This window comes from Labrus bergylta, chromosome 15 (genome assembly GCF_963930695.1).
Source record: "Labrus bergylta chromosome 15, fLabBer1.1, whole genome shotgun sequence".
NCBI lineage: Eukaryota > Metazoa > Chordata > Actinopteri > Labriformes > Labridae > Labrus > Labrus bergylta.
This window is the reverse complement of record NC_089209.1, coordinates 13,900,432-13,919,336: the sequence shown is the minus strand read 5'-3', so window position 1 is coordinate 13,919,336 and position 18,905 is coordinate 13,900,432. Positions and strand designations below refer to the sequence as shown.

Genomic DNA, 18,905 nt, shown 5'->3' with positions numbered 1-18,905 from the left:
TTAAATGATAGTAAAATATGTTCAGTTCAAACTGACAACTCTCCAAATTAAAAGATGATAAAACTTTCAATTATATTCACATATAGATCATTCACATTCAGCAATTTAATAGCCAAAAGTGAAATATTTGAGTTCTTTTGTCCTGTCAATAATCGCCAAAGAGTGTGTAATGTGCTTTGATGAAGCTTGATGCTGCTGATGCTAACTTAAGTGTGGGCTCTAGCCTCTATGCCCTCATGTGATTGGCTGCCGCCTGTTGCCTGTTGGATAAAAGCGGCGCAGAGAGGCGGGCAGTGAGAGAGAGGAGCACCTCAGGGCTTGTTGCACCGGGGACTTTGACTTCTTTTTTTTTTTTGAGAGAGAAAAGGGAAAACAAGTGGGAACTCACTGCCATGACAGGAAAGGAGGGAGCTGTGTTTTCAGACTCTGAGAACAGACAGAAAACAGCCTCACAAATCGGCGTTAACCACGCGGGGGTCCCAGCAGCCGCCCCCGGTTTGGAAGATGGCCCCCACAGTGCACCGGCGGACCGGCTTCGGGATCCAGGAGCTGCTCGGCCTCAACAAGGAGCCGCCGGCGGCCCCGAGGCGGCCGCTCGAGGCTCTGCCGCACAGGGCTCACGTGCTGGCTGCGAGGTCGGTCCTTGGACATGGTGGTCTCGGGGTCGGTATGGGTTTGCTGGGACCGGAGGGAATTCACTCGTTTTACAGTCAGCCGGCTTTCCTAGAGGTGCTGTCAGAGGCGCAAAATGTGCACCTGCAGCCTCTGCACAGGACGACACACATGGACGCACAGATGGAGGCACAGCACTCCAACAGCTCCGGTTAGTGCGTCACTTACACCACACGTTGCACACGTTCACTCCTGTTTTTCTGCATGTTTGAAACTGAACACTATTTTTTATATATCTCTAGCTCACTAATTTAAAGCTGTTTCAGCTAGAATGTCTCAAATTAAAAAAATGACAAATGATTAACAAAAAGATTGCAGGTGTTTTAGGGGCCTATGATTGAATGATAATGTTTGTATAGATGACTACAGGTGAAATAGGCCCACGTTTAAAAAATATATATATTTTATTACATATTATAGGCTACATAGGCCTATTTTTTTGAAGCTTTAAAGAAGACTAAATGGGGAAATAACTGTAAATGCGTGTGCCCTCATTAAGCTATTCAGACCTTATCAATTGAACGTATCATAGGCTATCATTATTTATATTTGTGGTTAATTATTATAACTCGTAGGCTATATTACGTGGTCGATTTTATATCTCTATTGTTAGAATTTGTTTATACTTAAAAACCGAAATTGTTGCTGAAGACTTATTTATTATCGCCCTTGATATCAAATGACGCCGTCTCTTGTAATCATCATCATTATTATTATTATTATTATTATTATTATTATTATTATTATTATTATTATTATTAATAATAGTTATTGTTGACATTGCTGTGTTTCTCGCAGATTCAGACGACGTGAGTCTGTCCTCCTGTGATCAGAAGTTCTCCAAGTCCTCCCTGAGTCAGAGCAAGAAGAGAAAGAAGAGACGACACAGGTACAAACAAACAAACAAAAACTCAACGAAGGAAAAATATTTTGTCAAAGGATTATTAATTTATTTTGTTAGACTGATTAGTTTACGTTCGTGTATGGCTATCGGCTCTTCTACCATAGGACGTAAAAAACGGAATCCCTGTTGCCCTGTTATTGATAAAAGCGATGCTCAGGCTTTATCTGAGATACATGTTTTATAATCTACTTTATTAAAGTGCTTTCTTTGATACCCTCGTTGAATATTCAATTGAAGTTATGATTTATTATTTGCTACATTTTAAAATGTTGATATCGATAGGCCTTTGTTTCGTTTGAAATAATAACGAATATCATTCACTGTACCTTTATTTAAAGAATTACATAGAAAAGTGTCCTCTTTGCATTTACAGTATGTATACCTAAAGAATATTCAAGTATTTTTAATCTTACTATCTTTTTTTTTTTTTTTTTTTCTTATTTTGGATTTAATTCATTCAGTTGTGCACTGGTTTAATATTATACCAAATTAAACTAATGTGTTAAGAATATACATTATAAGTGAAAAAAAATGTCCTTTTTATTCTCACAAATTCTTTGTCTTATCTGCAGAACCATTTTCACCTCCTATCAGCTGGAGGAGCTGGAGAAAGCTTTTAATGAAGCTCACTATCCAGATGTGTACGCCAGAGAGATGCTCTCCATGAAGACTGAGCTGCCAGAGGACAGGATACAGGTGTGTGAGCGTTTTAATGTGTGTGTGTTATGCAGAATACAAATTCCCCTCTTTATTCATGAAAAGCCTTAATTTTAACAAATAATTCAGCTTATTCCTTTGACTATCCTTTACGTCAACTTAGGTTAAAACATTTTTTTCCTATCACAGACCATGCCAGAGATGTAGATTAAGGGGATAAAGATGGATGTTTATATTAATACTAAAAGTAGTCCGACAGTCAGCCGTCATGCTCTTATTCCTCTCTGCTCTCACACTAGCAGCCAACTCATCCTCTCAGCGTAATTAGTTAATTGAGGAGAACTTATCACCTCTCTCCCTGCTATAGAGTCAGTCTGCGGCCCTGAAATGAAACGATAACTGCACAGAAATTAATGAGTGCAGGTCAGCGGCCGAGCGGAGAGCTCTGTCTGCTGCTCTGAGACTTTTAATTTCCCGTGATATTTGAGCGCCTGTCTCCCATTGATCGGGCCCTGAAATTAACTTATTTTTCAATCAGCCTCCTCGCCCCCAGGGTCACCTCCGCCTGGAAGCACTTCCCCGCACACACATGAGCGAAGACACACACACACAGGCACCGGCAGTCACGCACACGCAAACTGTCGCTGTCAGAAAGCATGATTGCTTATCCGAGGCCCATCTTTTTATGAGATGGAGGTTATCATCAGATCTACCTGAATAGCTTTCCAGGCTCAGCTTTGATGGGTTTTAATTCTAGATCTGGGAAATACACACACACACACACACACACACACACACACACACACACACATGCACACACACACACGCACACACAATCTCATCCTGCCGCCTCGGCCATTTTAGGATGCTCATTTTTCCCTGTTTTCCTCCTCATCCATATTCACGAGCTTGCTGAGGCTATTACAGTTTCTGGCTTGGTGGAAATCAATTTAGGCACTTGAGGAGCCAGAAGGAGAATAATGGACAAACATACACATGCGCGCGCGCGCACACACACACACACACACACACACACACACACACACACACACACACACACACACACACACACACACACACACACACACACACACACACACACACACACACACACACACACACACAGAAGGCTACATGTTGTATAAATGAAGGAATGAGAGATACAACTTCAAGATTAAAAACTGAAATGCATGATAGACCCATCATGTGCAGCACATTTACATTTTCAGTCTCTAATCAATTTACTATATTTGAACAGATATATTCAAAAGTAACACCAAAAGAAGAATAAAATGTGCATTTAAATTGACTTCTTCATAATTTGTATTGTTTGTTAAAGCATCCAGCAGATGTCATCATTTCACTTTTTTATTTTCTCTTAGTCTGATAAAAAAATAAAAAATTATTAATCAGTTAAAAGCCTGAAAAGGAGTAGGGGAGGGGGAGTTACACAATGAGAACCTTTATATTCCCAATGTACATTGTTATGTCAAGAGACATAACAATACTTCACTTTAATGTGAAACACGCTGTGTTTTTACCTCATTACAAATCCAGAATGTGTGACAAATGAATCAATGTTAGATTAACTGCATAAAAAGAGGATTTTTCCTATTCCTTTAAAAAATAAATAAATAAATAAATCTGTGTATGATTGCTTTTGGCTTACCCGAAAGTTTCCAGAATAAATTTCTAAGTCCAGGTGACAAATCTATAAATGTACTATAGGCTATTGGCTCAGACTTCAGAGAATATTGTAGAGTTAATTTCAAGATAAGCTCAGTCAAAATCTAATCCTTATCTCACCTTCATGTCTCCAGGTGTGGTTTCAGAACCGCAGAGCAAAGTGGAGGAAGAGGGAAAAGTGTTGGGGTCGCAGCAGCGTCATGGCCGAGTACGGCCTGTACGGAGCCATGGTGCGTCACTCCATCCCACTACCAGAGTCCATCCTCAAGTCAGCCAAGGAGGGCGTCACTGAATCCTACGCTCCGTGGCTACTAGGTAAACTTGTTACAGAGATGTTTGTTGCATTTCAACTGGGGCAAATTTGGATCCACATTTAGTGACATATTTTAGTAGGAAAACACACACATAGAAATCATGAAATCATCATGGCTACATACCATTCATCCTCTTTAGGTTTAGGGTCCTGATTTGCAGCATGCTGTCTCACTGTCACGCTGTTGTGACTTAATGGAAACCTTTAATGGAAAATAAGGCCCTGTTAATGTTATAAGTAACAAACTTCAGTATAACTCAAAATGTAAAACATATACTATGAAATATATCACCTGCATTGATCTCAACCCATGGGCAAACCCGCTGACTAATAATCATTCTCTTATTCCATACTCTGTAACACGTCAAATTAAACTTGAGCCTATGAGGGACAAATCTTAAAGTAAATTACAAAGGATTGAACTTAAAAGAAGAAATGATATTTATATATAATATATTACTGAATCATAGTTATTGATGCAGTACTTTTCCCAACACTTTTACATAGCAGATGCTAAAAGTGAAGCTGACTAAAGATACATCTTTTACGTTATATACTGGGTAGCTTGAATAATATTTCATTTTTAATTATAAATCTTTTACATCATAATTAATTCATTATCAATCTTCATCTTTATAGTGATAACAGTTTGAGGTAATTATAGGGGAGTACCGGTAAAGAGACTTAGCTCTGAAATATAAGCATAACATATCAAATTGCATAAAATGGAAATTCAACCAATAATTTAAGCACCACAAAAGTTAAGTGGTTAAGCGAACTTGCAAATGCACTCTTTAATAAACTCACACTTAAGTTTATTGAAAAGTGTTAGAACGAGTTATTTAAATCCAAACCCTTCAACTGATCTTTTAACAAAACTATTAAGTTCTTCTTTTCTTTTTCTTTTTTTTTTTTACAGTTGACCGAAAGGGGTCACATTAGTTCCACCGCAAGCAAAGTGACCGCTAGTCTTTTTAAGAGATCTTAAATGATGTCACAGTCTCTTTTTGACCATAACACCTTAAATGTACAAAGTGAAAGATTGTACTGTAGGCTTTGACCCACTTCCTTAGATCAGGAAGGTCTAAGCCTGGCTCATGTTAGGAGCCAATAAAAGTGTCAGCATGTCAATAAAGATGAGGCCAGTCGATACCGTGATAATCCTACTAAATCACGACAGATTAGAGCAAATCTCCTTGCTTGCCTCATGTCAATTGATTGGGTTAAATCAATTAGGTGGCTAATTGAATTAGAGTTCCCATCAATCTATTGCTTTCATCTTCATTCTCTTACACACTTCATTTCAATGTCAAATTGGTGCTCTTCTTCAGACTGATTTCCTTAAATCACCTTAATGAATCAAACAACACCAAGACGAGGATACTTAAGTCCTTAAAGTACTCATGGTGATGTTTTTGTCTCCCTTCAGGTATGCACAAGAAATCAGTGGAGACGTCTCCTGGAAAACCGAGCAGCCTGACACCATCTCCTCCTCCACCAGCGCAGGAGAAACCAGAGGACATAGTGGTGGAGGAGAAGAAGGAGAAACAGATGAAAGACAGTGACTCACAGATTTCTAAAGAGGAGCTAAGGGAGAACAGTATCGCTGTGCTGCGGGCGAAGGCGCAGGAGCACAGCGCCAAGATGCTCGGGACAGTTTCTGACAGGTCGAACAGCCACGAAGCACAAAGAGAAGAGGCTGAGGACAAGCTGGCGGAGAAGGACACTGCAGAGGTTGAGAAGAGGGACTGAATGTGAAAAATGTTGCACGATACAGACTGTTGCAGAAAAATATCTACAGAGCGGCGTTTGAAAAGGTTTCACAGAGGCAGACGTCTTACCTCGTCGGTTGAGTTGAACCTCGGTTGAGTGGAGTCTGACTGACGAACGCCATAGAGTGTACCGGTCAAATATTAAAATCATAGAAGAGAAATGAAGGAATTAATTTATCTTCCATGTTAGCTTTCCTGTCAGGTAACTTCTGATTTAAAAATAATAATAATTTGGCGACAGTGAGATGTAAAGACCTTACATGCCCCCCCCCCCCTCTGGAGGAGACCGAAGCTCACATTAACTGCAGCCTTTCTTTTACATGGAGCTGCCTTAAAAAAAAACAAAAAAAAAAACATTTTTAATTTAAAATGTTTGTTTACCTCTGCACTTCTGTGACATGGCAGCTACTTTATGCAATAGCCTGGATCAAGATGTTTCAGTAGGCCTCATTCGCATGAAAGGGACTCCAGAGGTGCTAAAGAGGACTCCCTATGGTTTCAGTTGGGTAACGGAAAAAACCTTAAGAACAAGCAGTCTTTGTTTTCTTTAAGCTGTCACAATATGTGTGATGTACATACTGAAGATAATGTCCTATAGATGAAACTGTATCATCATGTACAGTTTACATTAATGATCTGTGTGTGTCTGTATAAATGTCACTGTAGTGTAATTAAAAGTTACTGATATTTAAAGTCACCCCTCTTCTAAAACATGTGTTATGCTTTTATGCATTATGTTGAATGTTTATATATTTTTGGTATAACAATCTATGTATTGAGTCGACTTCCCTGAGAAACCTCACCAGCAATGGTTGGTCCGCCAGATATAAGTATAAGATTTCTTCCTTGCACAAAAAATAAACGATTGATAATGACTGAAGACGATGACACTTCAAAAATAGAGGGTGCCTGGACAAAAAAAAAAAACAGTCAAAACTGTCAGTGTCATTGGGTCTGTATTTCTGGGGTCCTAAAACTGTCCTGCATTTACCACTTACCGTCAAAGGGGCTGCCAAAGAGCAAAGAACTTTTAAAAGTCGACGTTGGATTTCCAAATAAGGAACCATGAGTAGGGTAATTTCATGTTAAACAAAGATATGAAACAGAAGCAAGTAGCCTATTGCATGAGCTTTAAAATGTGACAAGAGTCTTTCAACCATAGAATAATGTGTGGAGAGCAAATCATCGACTTTCTGTCTCTTTTTGTAACTGATGTTGAAATCCAATAACTGAGTAAGCATAAATGGGGTTTGTACCGCCCTTTAACGCATGAGTCCTCAAGCCCTTCCTCTCCGGAGTTTCCAAGTTCTCCTATCATAAAGTCAACAGTGTAACTTCCAGAATTGCTTAAACGCTCCTATTTCCTTTTGACGGAAATGCGTTGCAAACTGTATTTCCGTTAGAACTGTACACTTTCTTTCACTATCACGATGTGGCTGCCTTGCGGATGCACCTCAAAGTCGGTCGCTACTTTCTTCAGTCGTCGGGTCTTGAGATCTTATTTCCATGTCTGGGGTCGAAGGAGGTGTAACGTCACGGCGTTTATGCCGGAGGCTGCCGGGTTTGACGGCGTGTCGGACCGCGCAGCTCTGCAGGACTTCTCGGTGTCCAACAGTGAGAGCTTCTGGGCCGCTGTGGCGCGTCAGAGGCTGACCTGGATCACACCTTTCACCACGGTCCAAGACTGTGATCTGAGCCGGGGGAAGATCAAGTGGTTTGGGGGAGGAAAGCTGAATGTGTCCGGTAGGATCCTATAAAAAAAAATATCCTAGATGTAACTGGATTTATTGAGGGAAATTTGATTCGAAGAGTTAACTTGATCCAACAAGAGACATAAACAAAGCAAGTGTGGGCGGTTCTAGGCAGGGGCCTCACAATCTAGTATTAAATACTGTTACTGACAAAAATGTGAATCATGGTATTTTATGTTGTGGTAGGCTATTTAATGATGTGCGCTATTTATTTGGCATAATATAGGCTATTTCTTTTTTACCTGGGTTTAATGTTCCCCTCTGACAAAGCAACTGGCCCCAGTTTGACCCCTGAAGTAGGCTCTTCTCTATTTAACCTGAACGCAACAAAGCATGAATAATGTTTCCCCCACCCTTTGTTTCTTTATGGGTATATGCAGTTAACTGTCTGGACCGCCATGTGCACACCTGTCCTGAGAGAGTGGCTCTGATCTGGGAGAGAGATGAACCAGGGTCAGAGGTCAAAGTCACCTACAGGTCAGCAGGTTGTTTAAGTTTATGACGCTGTTTACACATAATATACTGTACAATGCTTTCTGGATGATCCAATCACAAGAGGAAAGCCTTAAGTGTGGCTGATACCAACTGATTTGAAATGCGTCTCCACTGACCACTTTTGATCTTACTTCTCCGCTGAATATCTAAATAAACATGAAATATAATTATATGAACAAAGCGCAGAAAGCGGGCGAGTGTGAGCTGATCTTATGTGGACGTGCAAAAGACAGAGAAGACAATTTACAGAACAAAAATGCTCATGTGATCATGAAGCCTGATGTTCATCTACAGCTCTGTAGTTTATCATGGATTATATGAGCGCCACAGCAGACTCAAGTCTCTGTTAACAGGGGAACAAATTGCCAAAAGAGCCACACGATTAACACTGAAAACATCTGTATCCTCACTGTATTACATTACTATAAAGTATGATGACCTGTTCATGACTATCTCCTGCTCATAGTTTATGCCTTGTAGTAGGCTGTGCGGGAAATACAAAAGTTACCTGAGGGTAACTATCCTATCTAGAGGCCATCTCACTATCTTCTCCTAATCATCATCATTGTTGAAAAAGTAAATTGCACTGTAACTGTTTTCTTAGAAATTTCTAAGACTTGACTCCACACAATAAGACTCAGTTGACTCAGATGGCTTACGTTGACGAAAGTTTATTCATCAGATGAATACTCATGAGGAGACATGATTCAGCATCACACTTCTGTACTCGTGTCTTGCTCAATCACATCTGCCGAACTTCTCGAAGAGGCATCGCATATATTCTAAAAGACATTATCATTATCAGGGTCGTGTCACATTGACCCACCTGGACTAAACTGTGACGTCTATAACACTGGAGCAGACAATACGTCTACCCAACATCCTTGCAGATATCAGGAAGAACAGTTGACACTCTCCAAGCTGTACTTGGTGTTCTAATAACAACTGAACTCTCTCAGGTCTGACTGACATTAAAGAACAGTGAATAAACCTAATGACGTCTGTACATTATAATCTAAACAACTACAGAAATTCCACCACAGTAACCAACTGTGGCCTGTATCCCATCACTCATTAATGTATAAATTACATCTTCACATGCTCAGAATGACAGACGATATTATCAGACCAAAGAGAGTCCCATGACAAAGTGGAGAAGTGTTAAATATACAAGTGGAGGCAAGAGGTGGATACGAGCTGTGTAGGCGGCCCTTCTGTAAGGCCAAACATGCGTTCACAAATGTGGAAAGCGCTTCCTAGATGTGGCCTCTATGCTTCCTCTAATGTGGCAAGAGTGATTGGCTCTCATGAGAGCATGTACACCAGTAGGTAAGGCTGTCACATGTGATCAGATCAACCAGTTTGATAATACCAGGTGTATACAAGGCCTATAGATAGTGTATTTGTGATCGTCTTCCATCATCTATTAGGTGTAGTGTACTTCACTGCTCCCTCTTTACAGTGAGTTACTGGAGATGACATGTCGCCTGGGCAACCTGTTGAGGCGGCGTGGTGTCAAGAAGGGGGACTGTGTCACCATCTACATGCCCTCCTGCCCCCTGGCTGTGGCGTCCATGCTGGCCTGTGCCCGGATTGGTGCCGCACACAACGTGGTGTTCGCAGGATTCAGTGCTGAGGCCCTCGCAGGGCGAATCAGAGATGGTGAGATGGATTTAAATGACAATATATGGGAATCAGATTTCCACTACATTAATTAAAGCTGCACTATTCAGTATCTTCATCAGCAGGTAGTCTAATAACTGTAATGTCGAAAAGGTCGACGTTATACTTAATGTTATAACATTTTTAGTTTTATTTGACATTATTTCCAGCAGCAGTCAGCTCTAAAACCTACAAAACACAGCCTACAGATAGATGTTGCTTAAAAAAATGAAACATTTATTTAACCAACATTAATCTGATTGTGTGGGAGATTTAAGTTCAAAGACCAAACAGCAATTTCAACATGAAAAACTGCATCATTGGGTGTAATTTTGTGAGTTTAACCTATAAGTGACCCATTTCACATTATAACCAATTTATGTGTTGTCAATACAGAAATGATGGTCAGAGCAGCCACAAGTAATAGAACAGAAATATGTGTAATTCCTGTATCTCTTGAGTGGACATGGTTCTTAAAAGCGTGTTTTCAAGGGGTGCTTTTCTTGTAAAATTACAAGAAAATAATTAGTTTGGGCCCAGATTGTTTTGCTTTTCTTGGGTCTTTCCCTTTATGGGGCTCAATGTCTCTTGGACCCTTGTGCTTTTGATTATTAGATAAAAAGATTACATTTAATTTGTCAGACCACACTTTAAAAAAAAAGATGTCACATACAGGAAAAATGGCAAAAAAAAAACCAAAACGCACCTCAGCAGTCTGATTTTGATAAACGTCACATTTCAGCGGAATCAAACACGGTCATCACGGTGAACCAGGGTGTCAGAGGGGGCAAGATCACCGAGCTGAAGAGGACGGTGGACTCCGCTGTTGAGAACTGCCCGAAAGTGCAGCAGGTGTTTGTTGCTATGAGAACAGAGAATCCCGTCGCCATGACAGCCCGGGACGTCCCCATGGAGGAGGTGAGAGAGTGCAGAGCCAATCAGAGCAGCTTGATTTAAGGTGACGATGCACACAGCAGAGGAGCAGCAGCAGCTGTGTCACGCCTCCCTGGACAAATAACGATAACATGTTAATCTGCACTACCACATGTCAGGGCAAACGTCATGTGCTGAGGAATGAAAGCGGCAAACAGCTACTGAAAAGACTTTGTGGTGGATCTATCTATAATTCAGTTATTAATTTGGTGTCTTAAAAAGTTAGAATGCAAGGACCATTTAAAAAGAAAGGAACAAGAAAAAGCAGTAGGGTCAGGTCTTTGCTGCAGCTACTTGATGTGACTTTTAACAAATAATCTCATAACTCATTTTGTTGAGCAGGAGATGATGAAAGAGGACGTGGTTTGCGAGCCAGCTGTGATGGACAGTGAAGACATCCTGTTCATGCTTTACACATCAGGCAGCACAGGCAAACCGAAAGGACTGGTTCACACTCAGGCTGGATACCTGCTGTATGCTGCACTCACACACCGGGTAAACATAAAGGCACCAGCTGAGGGGCTTTTGACTTTTTAGAGAGAATGTTCCGCTAAACACCCAGATTGTTATTAGAGAATAATGTGAGAAAAAAAACAACAACATATCGTCTAACCTTTTTTTTTTTTTTTTTAATTCAATTAAATTGTCTAAATGAATCCTCTCCCTCTTCATCAGTATGTCTTTAGTTACCATGACGACGATGTGTTCGGCTGTGTGGCAGACATCGGGTGGATAACAGGACACAGTTACAGCGTCTACGGACCGCTAGCTAACGGGGGAACCACTGTTCTGTTTGAGAGCACTCCCGTTTATCCTGACCCAGGTATGGACATCGACAAATGTCTTTGATTTTTGATAAATTCACAGTAAAAGCATAACAGAAAAAAAATGTCAATAAGACATCTGAATGTATTGTCTTCTGTTGGCACAAGTACTTTCTAAGAATTTGTCCTTCTGTTAAGAGCTCTGCATTCTCAGGTCTCCATCTATGAATAACTGTTTACAGTTGAACTTGACCTCCGTCCTTTCCACACTAAAATTAGGACTACATTAATCATAGGAGCCAGCACGCACACCTTGTTATTGTCAGGGATTAACTGCTGAGGATAAACACTGGCACAGGTTAAAATACCTCGAATGTCAGCCCTCAGCTCTCAGACAACAGCTTCAGTCTGAGCTTGTTAGTAGACTTTGAAATCATGTCACTACGTTAATGTGTTTCTACCTTGTTCATTTAGTCCCGTTTGTGTTTTTCACAGGAAGGTACTGGGAGACGGTTCAGAGACTGAAGATAAACCAGTTTTACGGAGCTCCCACAGCGATCCGCCTGCTGCTCAAGTATGGAGATGAGTGGGTGCAAAAATACGATCGCTCCTCGCTCAAAACTCTCGGCTCTGGTATGCCAAATATGATGCTTACATAATCCCTAATTATACATACGCCTGGAAGCTCATCATAATAGGACAATGTTAACGTACAACAATGAAATGTCACCAGTTCAGTTTCCAACTACCGTACCAAATTTAGTTTGCTTTTTGCAGCTTTTTGCATTTGAAACTGAGGTACTAGCAAGCCATTTTAAGCTGTTGTCACACATGCGCTCCTGAACATTTCTAGAAAATGTGCCCTTAAAATCTTCCAGATTCAACAAGCGAGTGGGAAAGAACATAAAAAGTGAGCAGAAAAGAGTTCGAGGCAGCTTCATTACGTGAACCAAGATCGCACAGTCAGGTGCTGTAAACCTCATCGCCTCTGCTGGATCTTCGGTGGTTTATTTTCCAGAATATGACCTTCTGCGTTCATATATCGTCTCACCCACAATTCTTGTGGACGTTTTATAAGGGGGCTAGCAGGGGGGAAGCAAGGGGGCTGTTTGGGTTCACACATGCAGCTCTACCCCAAAATTTCAAGAACTCTTTAGAAGTTCTGTATATTTGTGAAAACAGCTTTAAAGATGTCTTCACTTCAAAGTACAGATATTCTTAATTCACTAAAAATGGTTGTTGATACAGTACAACAGTAACAGTCGATTTGTATCTAAGGTATTTAATGTAGAAAATAATATTTTTTTCTCAAAAGGGGTTTTAAGTATGAAAACTACTTTCAAATTACATAAAAATTTAAAAACAACCCATCATGTAAACTAGATGCTCAGAGGTATTATCTACATCAAAATCTATGTAACTGTGTATCTATAGAACTCTTCTATGAATCCCTGGACTCTGAGCACACACGTTGCATACTTCAAGTATACTGAAAGTCAAGCCTGGCTGGTATGTAAACGTGCCGGAGGGTTCCACATGGTCAACATCAAAGTCAAGCATGCCAGGAATCAAACACATACACACACACCTGTTTCCCTGAAACATGAAGCATAACGGTTCAAACATAAAGCGTCACAACATCCTTGTTGACCTTGGTTGCCTTCATCAATCAACTCTGCCCACACACACAAAAAAAAAAATCAAATGTAAGTTTAAAATATGGTTAAAGATGTCTTTGTGTGTGTAGTGGGTGAGCCAATCAACACTGAAGCGTGGGAGTGGTACCACAGAGTGGTGGGGGACGGAGGCTGCCCTGTTGTGGACACCTGGTGGCAAACTGGTAAATATGAACACTTTAAACATCTGAACGGCTATTTTAAACACTTTGTGCAGAAAGCTACAGCAACCCAATAACAGAAGACACTTGAAGGGCTCTCAGTTCTTCAAAGCCAATATTGTTATGAGAGTTTTTTCACAATAGCGCCCAGCAAAAAGTTGATAGATTCGGGGCACCGGTAGCCTGGTGGTTAGTGCGTGCACCCCATGTACAGAGGCTAAAGTCCTCGAAAGCGCGTGGCCCCGGTTTGAATCCGACCTTTAGTTCCTTTCCGGCACTACCGACACTCTCTCTCTCTCTCCACGATTTCTGACTCTATCCACTGTCCTGTTTCTAAATAAAAGGCATTAAAAGCCCCAAAAAGAAATAATGTATTCACATAAATTTGACAAGGTCATTTGTTAAGTAAGTAAGTTGCTGTTTTCACTAACCCAAATATTCCCCTTACAAAATGTAAAGAAGGAAACTATGACTGTCTTATATGAGAGGAACAACTGAATCAATTAGATGACTATGATATTAATTAAAAAGCTTAACCTAAAATCACTATAGGCAAATATTATAAAAAAAAACAGGCTAATGATAGTTTTGTCTTTGTGGATGCTGAGTTTAATCCTTTACACTGTTAAACACTGCATCACATTAGCGTATTTATCAACCGGCATTTTGCATGTTTTAGTCTATTCACTCTAGCTGTCAGAAGCAGATTTACAGTCTACACTACACATTCAATTTGTGTGGATAGTCTGTGCGGCATAGGAGATTACATTTTGTGAGTATCTTTGTGTTTTTTCTCCTGATGATTACAGTAGCATTTCAGCACTTGTTGGCACAGTCACGATCTCACACAAAGTTCACAAAGTCTTCCTCGAGCACAGCCACGTCAGCAGGCTCTAAAACAAGACTTTCAGTTTTAAAGGAGGAGAGCAGTCGGCTCCGTCTTTCCTTACAACAGGAACAGTGTTACATAACAAAGCAGCTGTGGTTGTGTGCATACACGTAGACAATAGTACAAACGCACACACACACTCCCAACACAAGGGGATGTTTCTATCCCATCTATTTCTCTTGGAGAAAAGTCGTTTTTTAGGAGCAGCACAGGAAGCCAGACGTTAATGGTTAGAAATAAAAGTTGACTTTGGTTAATATTAATACAATCATAATGTAGAGAAACTGATGTAGCTACAGTTTAACCTCTGTTTCCTTTTTTTGCTTCTTAACACTAACAGAGCTGCCAAAAAATCTGTCACAGAATGTTCACAGTCTTAGTACTAAGATAAGTCTTTAAATTGCTGTTCTTACCCAGAGATCCTCTTTAACGAAAAATGGAAAATGTGAATCTCGTCTGCATTTTGTGTCCATATTTAGCTAAGAAAAAAAAAAAGTTTTAGAAAGAAATATGAATATAGCCATACATTTGATTTGACTCTGTTTTCTATGAGTACTTTTTTGTTGTTTTCTCTAGACCTTGAAAAGTTTTCTTGTTATAATGTACAACCAGTGTTGTTATCTCCAGATAACATCATAAATAAGCGTAGCTCTCGAGAAAACAACCGGATATGACTTGTTATCATGGGAAACTGAGAAATATAAAATATAATAAATGATAATACAATAAAACATACAGATGTATGTCTGCTTTGGGCTTCCGTATGTGAGTGAACTGTGGAGAATGTGACAATACATTCATAGTGGTTAAAGTATAATAACAGTCATCCATCCTCTGTGCCTTCTAATTAGATTGAGTAATGAGCAACTGGAGCAAAGCTGCGTTAATTAACATACAAATAATAACAATTAAACATCAGAGCATCATGAGCTGCAGAATTACAGACACAGATATGACCCAAATACCCTGTTACAGCTCAAAGAGATTATATTATTATGTGATTTCCCTGGACCAGTGTTTTAATTAGGACTAAGTGGCATTATTCATACATGCCATTTGGTGGATCTGGAATAGAGTAGCCTGTTTAGAGAGAACATTTTGATCTGCTGCTGGCATGCGGCCTCCATGTTGGGTCATACAGGAGTGGAGAGGTTGAGAGGATGCAGGTCATTTAATGAAGTATTTGAATGTTTCCGGGTTTAAACATTCACTTTAACGCATTTATGAAATACAACCTCCGTACTGTATAATAATAAATAGGCATTTTTACATATTATCCAAACATTTTTGGAGACAGACTTTTCCTAATTTGACATTTTGGAAAATATGCTTATTTGTTTTTCTTTTTTAAAGGACTATCGGGGAAGATAGCAGCCCGCACGTCTATATGCCAACTTTGAAGCCAACAAGTTAGCCTCTTAGCTTAGCATTTGGAAAAGGGTTAAAGGACAGCCTGGCTCCATCAAAATGTAAAAAAAAAAAAAAAGCTTGGAGGAGCTTGGATATCTGTTTCTCCCTGTTTATATTCCTTGGGCTAAACTAAGGTAACTATTATTAGGACGAGCACTTATTAAACATGATTTAAAAGTGACATTGTGTGCTTACGATACTCACAGGAATAAAAAGGCAATTGAGAGGCCCAGTAGTGTCACGCTTACAGTACAGTTGATGTAAACAGGATGCTGCTTTCTAAAGCTATTGTGGGATCATCTGTTGTGTCCTACTTTATAACAGGCTCCCTCTGCTGTGTTCAGCACTGTTCCCACCAGCAACAGTGGACAGATGAACAGAGTCTTTGAAGTCCAGGAAAACCTAATTGTATTTAATTTACTTAGTATGGCTGTAATTCTATAATCTGCATCTGTAGCAATGAGAGGGGCTTATGCTAGATTTACAAACTGTTAGTTGGCTCTGTTAGTATTCCTACTCCCTCCTTTATTTTCCTTTGTTTTTCCACATTGCTTCATTTTGGTCTTCTTTCAGGATTTGTTGAGAATGATAAAAATGAATTGTCACACCAGCTCTAATTACTCTGCTTTGTTTTGCTGTGTGTCCTCAGAAACAGGTGGCATCTGTATCACCCCAAAGCCATGTGACCCAGACGCAGAGATCGTCCCTGGCATGGCTATGAGACCTTTTTTTGGCATTAAGCCCGTGCTCATGGACACTGAGGTGTGCTGCTCATCTCTGTAAATGTTGGATGGCTGGGAAATGGTCCTAAGAGAGGGTCAGATTAGGATTATCAAATAGTCACCAGCTGTGTCACTTTTGATACCCACCCATCAGTCCCAGTGTGTTTGTGCCAAACACCCCATTACAAATCTGTCATACTACTTTGTGGCTGCTGCTGCTGCTTTTGAAAAGCACAGATTGTGCAGACAGTTGGAGTGGGGGGTCTCTGAGCTGATCCCTCTTCCTCTCAACAAAAACCCACACAAAGGATTTTGTAAACTACAAAATACAAAGGTTTTATTGTGGTACTATTGTTGAGTATTTTCTAGATGTTGTATCAGTCTTTCCTAGTTGTTCAATCAGCTAAGCTGGAAATATCATGCAACAAAAAACACTAGCATTATTTTTAAGAAACCATTTTTGCACTCTGAAAGTATTTGCTAGCACTTATGACACTGGTTTTATGCTAGGTTATCATTTTTTATTATCCTCTCCTCTAATGGGCATTATCACTGGTTCTTTAAGGGGAAAGTTCTGACCTCTAACAACACAACTGGAGCTCTGTGTATTGCTCAGCCTTGGCCTGGTATGGCCCGAACCATTCACAACGACCACCAGAGATTCATTGAGACCTACTGTCAGCCTCATCCTGGTACTGTATGATGTGTTACTTCATTTATTCAAAGTAAAGGTCACTTTCTTGTCTCTTGCAGTCTCTAATTAATTCTCATTCTCCGTGCACACAGGTTACTTTTTCACTGGTGATGGCGCCTATCGCTCAAAGGAGGGCTATTACCAGATCACTGGCCGCCTTGATGATGTCATCAATGTGAGCGGTCACAGGATTGGAACAGCAGAGATAGAGGATGTGATGGTAAGGTCATCCAATAACTACATTTATTTCATGTGTTTGAGCCTTCATAAACATTGAAAGAATGATGTGTTTATACTTTTTATATATATTTTTACATATGTATTAAAAATATATATAACACTAATAAGCAGAACTCTTGACACCTTTTAACCGAGGACAAGATTTTCAATTCCATTAAAGGTGCTTTTTTTATAGGTCACATATTATTTTTCTTTTCAACATGTGTAAATAAGTCTCAGAGCTACACAAAACATGTCTCTGAAGTTTCTCGTTAAAAATCCACTCCGTTCCTGTTTTTGATCATGCCTATAAACCCCTCTATTTCAGCCCTGCTCAGAACAGGCTGTTTCTGTGTCTGTAGCTTTAAATGTAAATGAGCTGTGTCTAACCACGCCCCTCTGGAAGGGTTTTGGTGGCTCGGGCTTCCTCGCTCCATGCCCTATTGTTTACAGTGAGAAGGCAGACTCAGGGGGCAGAACAAACACCTAGCTGTGGGAGTGTATCCCACCTGGGGGAGGGGTTACTAACCTTTGTGATGTCATGAAGGGGAAATCTCCAAACAGCCTGTTTGAGCACACATTTTCTGAAAAGGGGAGCAGGCAAAAGACGGAGAGGATGGACTTCTCTCTGCAGTGGGGGGTTTGTAGACAGACTAGGGACACGTATTTGTGTCAACATGGTAAAGTGTATTATGCATAACACGTGACCTTTGTAAATACCTCTCGTAAATACATTACCGAGTGATTTTACTTGCAATACTCAAGCGCTTAAATGTTTTCCTCTGAAGTGTAGCGATACGATACTATTTGATGAATTGTCCCCTTGGGTAAATTTGTGATTCCTTTACAGAATCAGTGCTCTGCTGTGGCCGAGTCTGCTGTTATAGGATACTCGCATGACATCAAAGGAGAAAGTGAGAAATTAAAAGAATTAAGTGAAATTCCAGTTAAGTAAATGTTTCCCACATTGTGTCGATGTATCTCAGTAACATAAAATGTATCTCCATTGTTGTCAGGTGTTTACGCCTTCGTGGTGTTAAAAAAGGTTGTGGATGTTGAAGAGGCGGATCTTTCCAAGCAGCTAAAACACATGGTATCTAAAAAGATCGCCAAATATGCCTGCCCAGACTACATCCAGGTAATTTCACCTCACTTACCTGACACAATAAAAAAACTCACTAAGAGACCTGTACTTAGTAATTTTAAATTCTTTGGGTTATTCTCTCAGTTTGTGCAGCGCCTGCCAAAGACACGCTCAGGTAAGATAATGCGCCGGGTGCTGCGGAAAGTGGTGGAGCGAGACCTGAACGGGTTGGGTGACCTCAGCACCCTGGATGATCCTGCAGCAGTCGAAGAGATCATTCAGGGTCACTGTGAACTCTGTGGTTAACACTGTGATGTGTTTTCTGTAAACATTTTCAAATTAAGAGAAATATCAGCGTAATGAATGATTACACAGTATTCTCTCTAGTTCGGTAAGGCAGACATGTGCCATTGTATAAAAAAACATTTAACTAACAGTTAT

At 40.1% G+C, this 18,905-nt stretch overlaps 1 protein-coding gene and 1 pseudogene across 1 annotated transcript; both read left to right on the top strand.

Moving 5' to 3' along the window:
• The first annotated feature begins 377 nt into the window (after positions 1-377).
• On the top strand, positions 378-6,701 carry LOC109994198 (visual system homeobox 2-like; annotated as a pseudogene).
• Positions 6,702-7,304: 603 nt separating this feature from the next.
• On the top strand, positions 7,305-18,900 carry LOC109994182 (acetyl-coenzyme A synthetase 2-like, mitochondrial). The gene is made up of 14 exons (XM_020647397.3): positions 7,305-7,747; positions 8,136-8,232; positions 9,713-9,912; positions 10,655-10,830; positions 11,188-11,340; positions 11,521-11,668; positions 12,105-12,242; positions 13,357-13,449; positions 16,395-16,507; positions 17,033-17,159; positions 17,254-17,381; positions 18,231-18,294; positions 18,397-18,518; positions 18,609-18,900. The coding sequence occupies exons 1-14, from the start codon at positions 7,435-7,437 to the stop codon at positions 18,768-18,770; spliced, it is 2,034 nt and encodes a 677-aa protein (XP_020503053.2). The 5' UTR covers positions 7,305-7,434; the 3' UTR covers positions 18,771-18,900.
• Positions 18,901-18,905: the final 5 nt, after the last annotated feature.

Coding starts and splice junctions, on each gene's coding strand:
- LOC109994182 (XM_020647397.3), top strand. CDS start 7,435: ATGTGGCTGCCTTGCGGATGCACCTCAAAGTCGGTCGCTACTTTCTTC. Junction 7,748..8,135: donor AGGAAAGCTGAATGTGTCCG/GTAGGATCCTAT, acceptor GGGTATATGCAG/TTAACTGTCTGGACCGCCAT. Junction 16,508..17,032: donor CCGTGCTCATGGACACTGAG/GTGTGCTGCTCA, acceptor TGGTTCTTTAAG/GGGAAAGTTCTGACCTCTAA.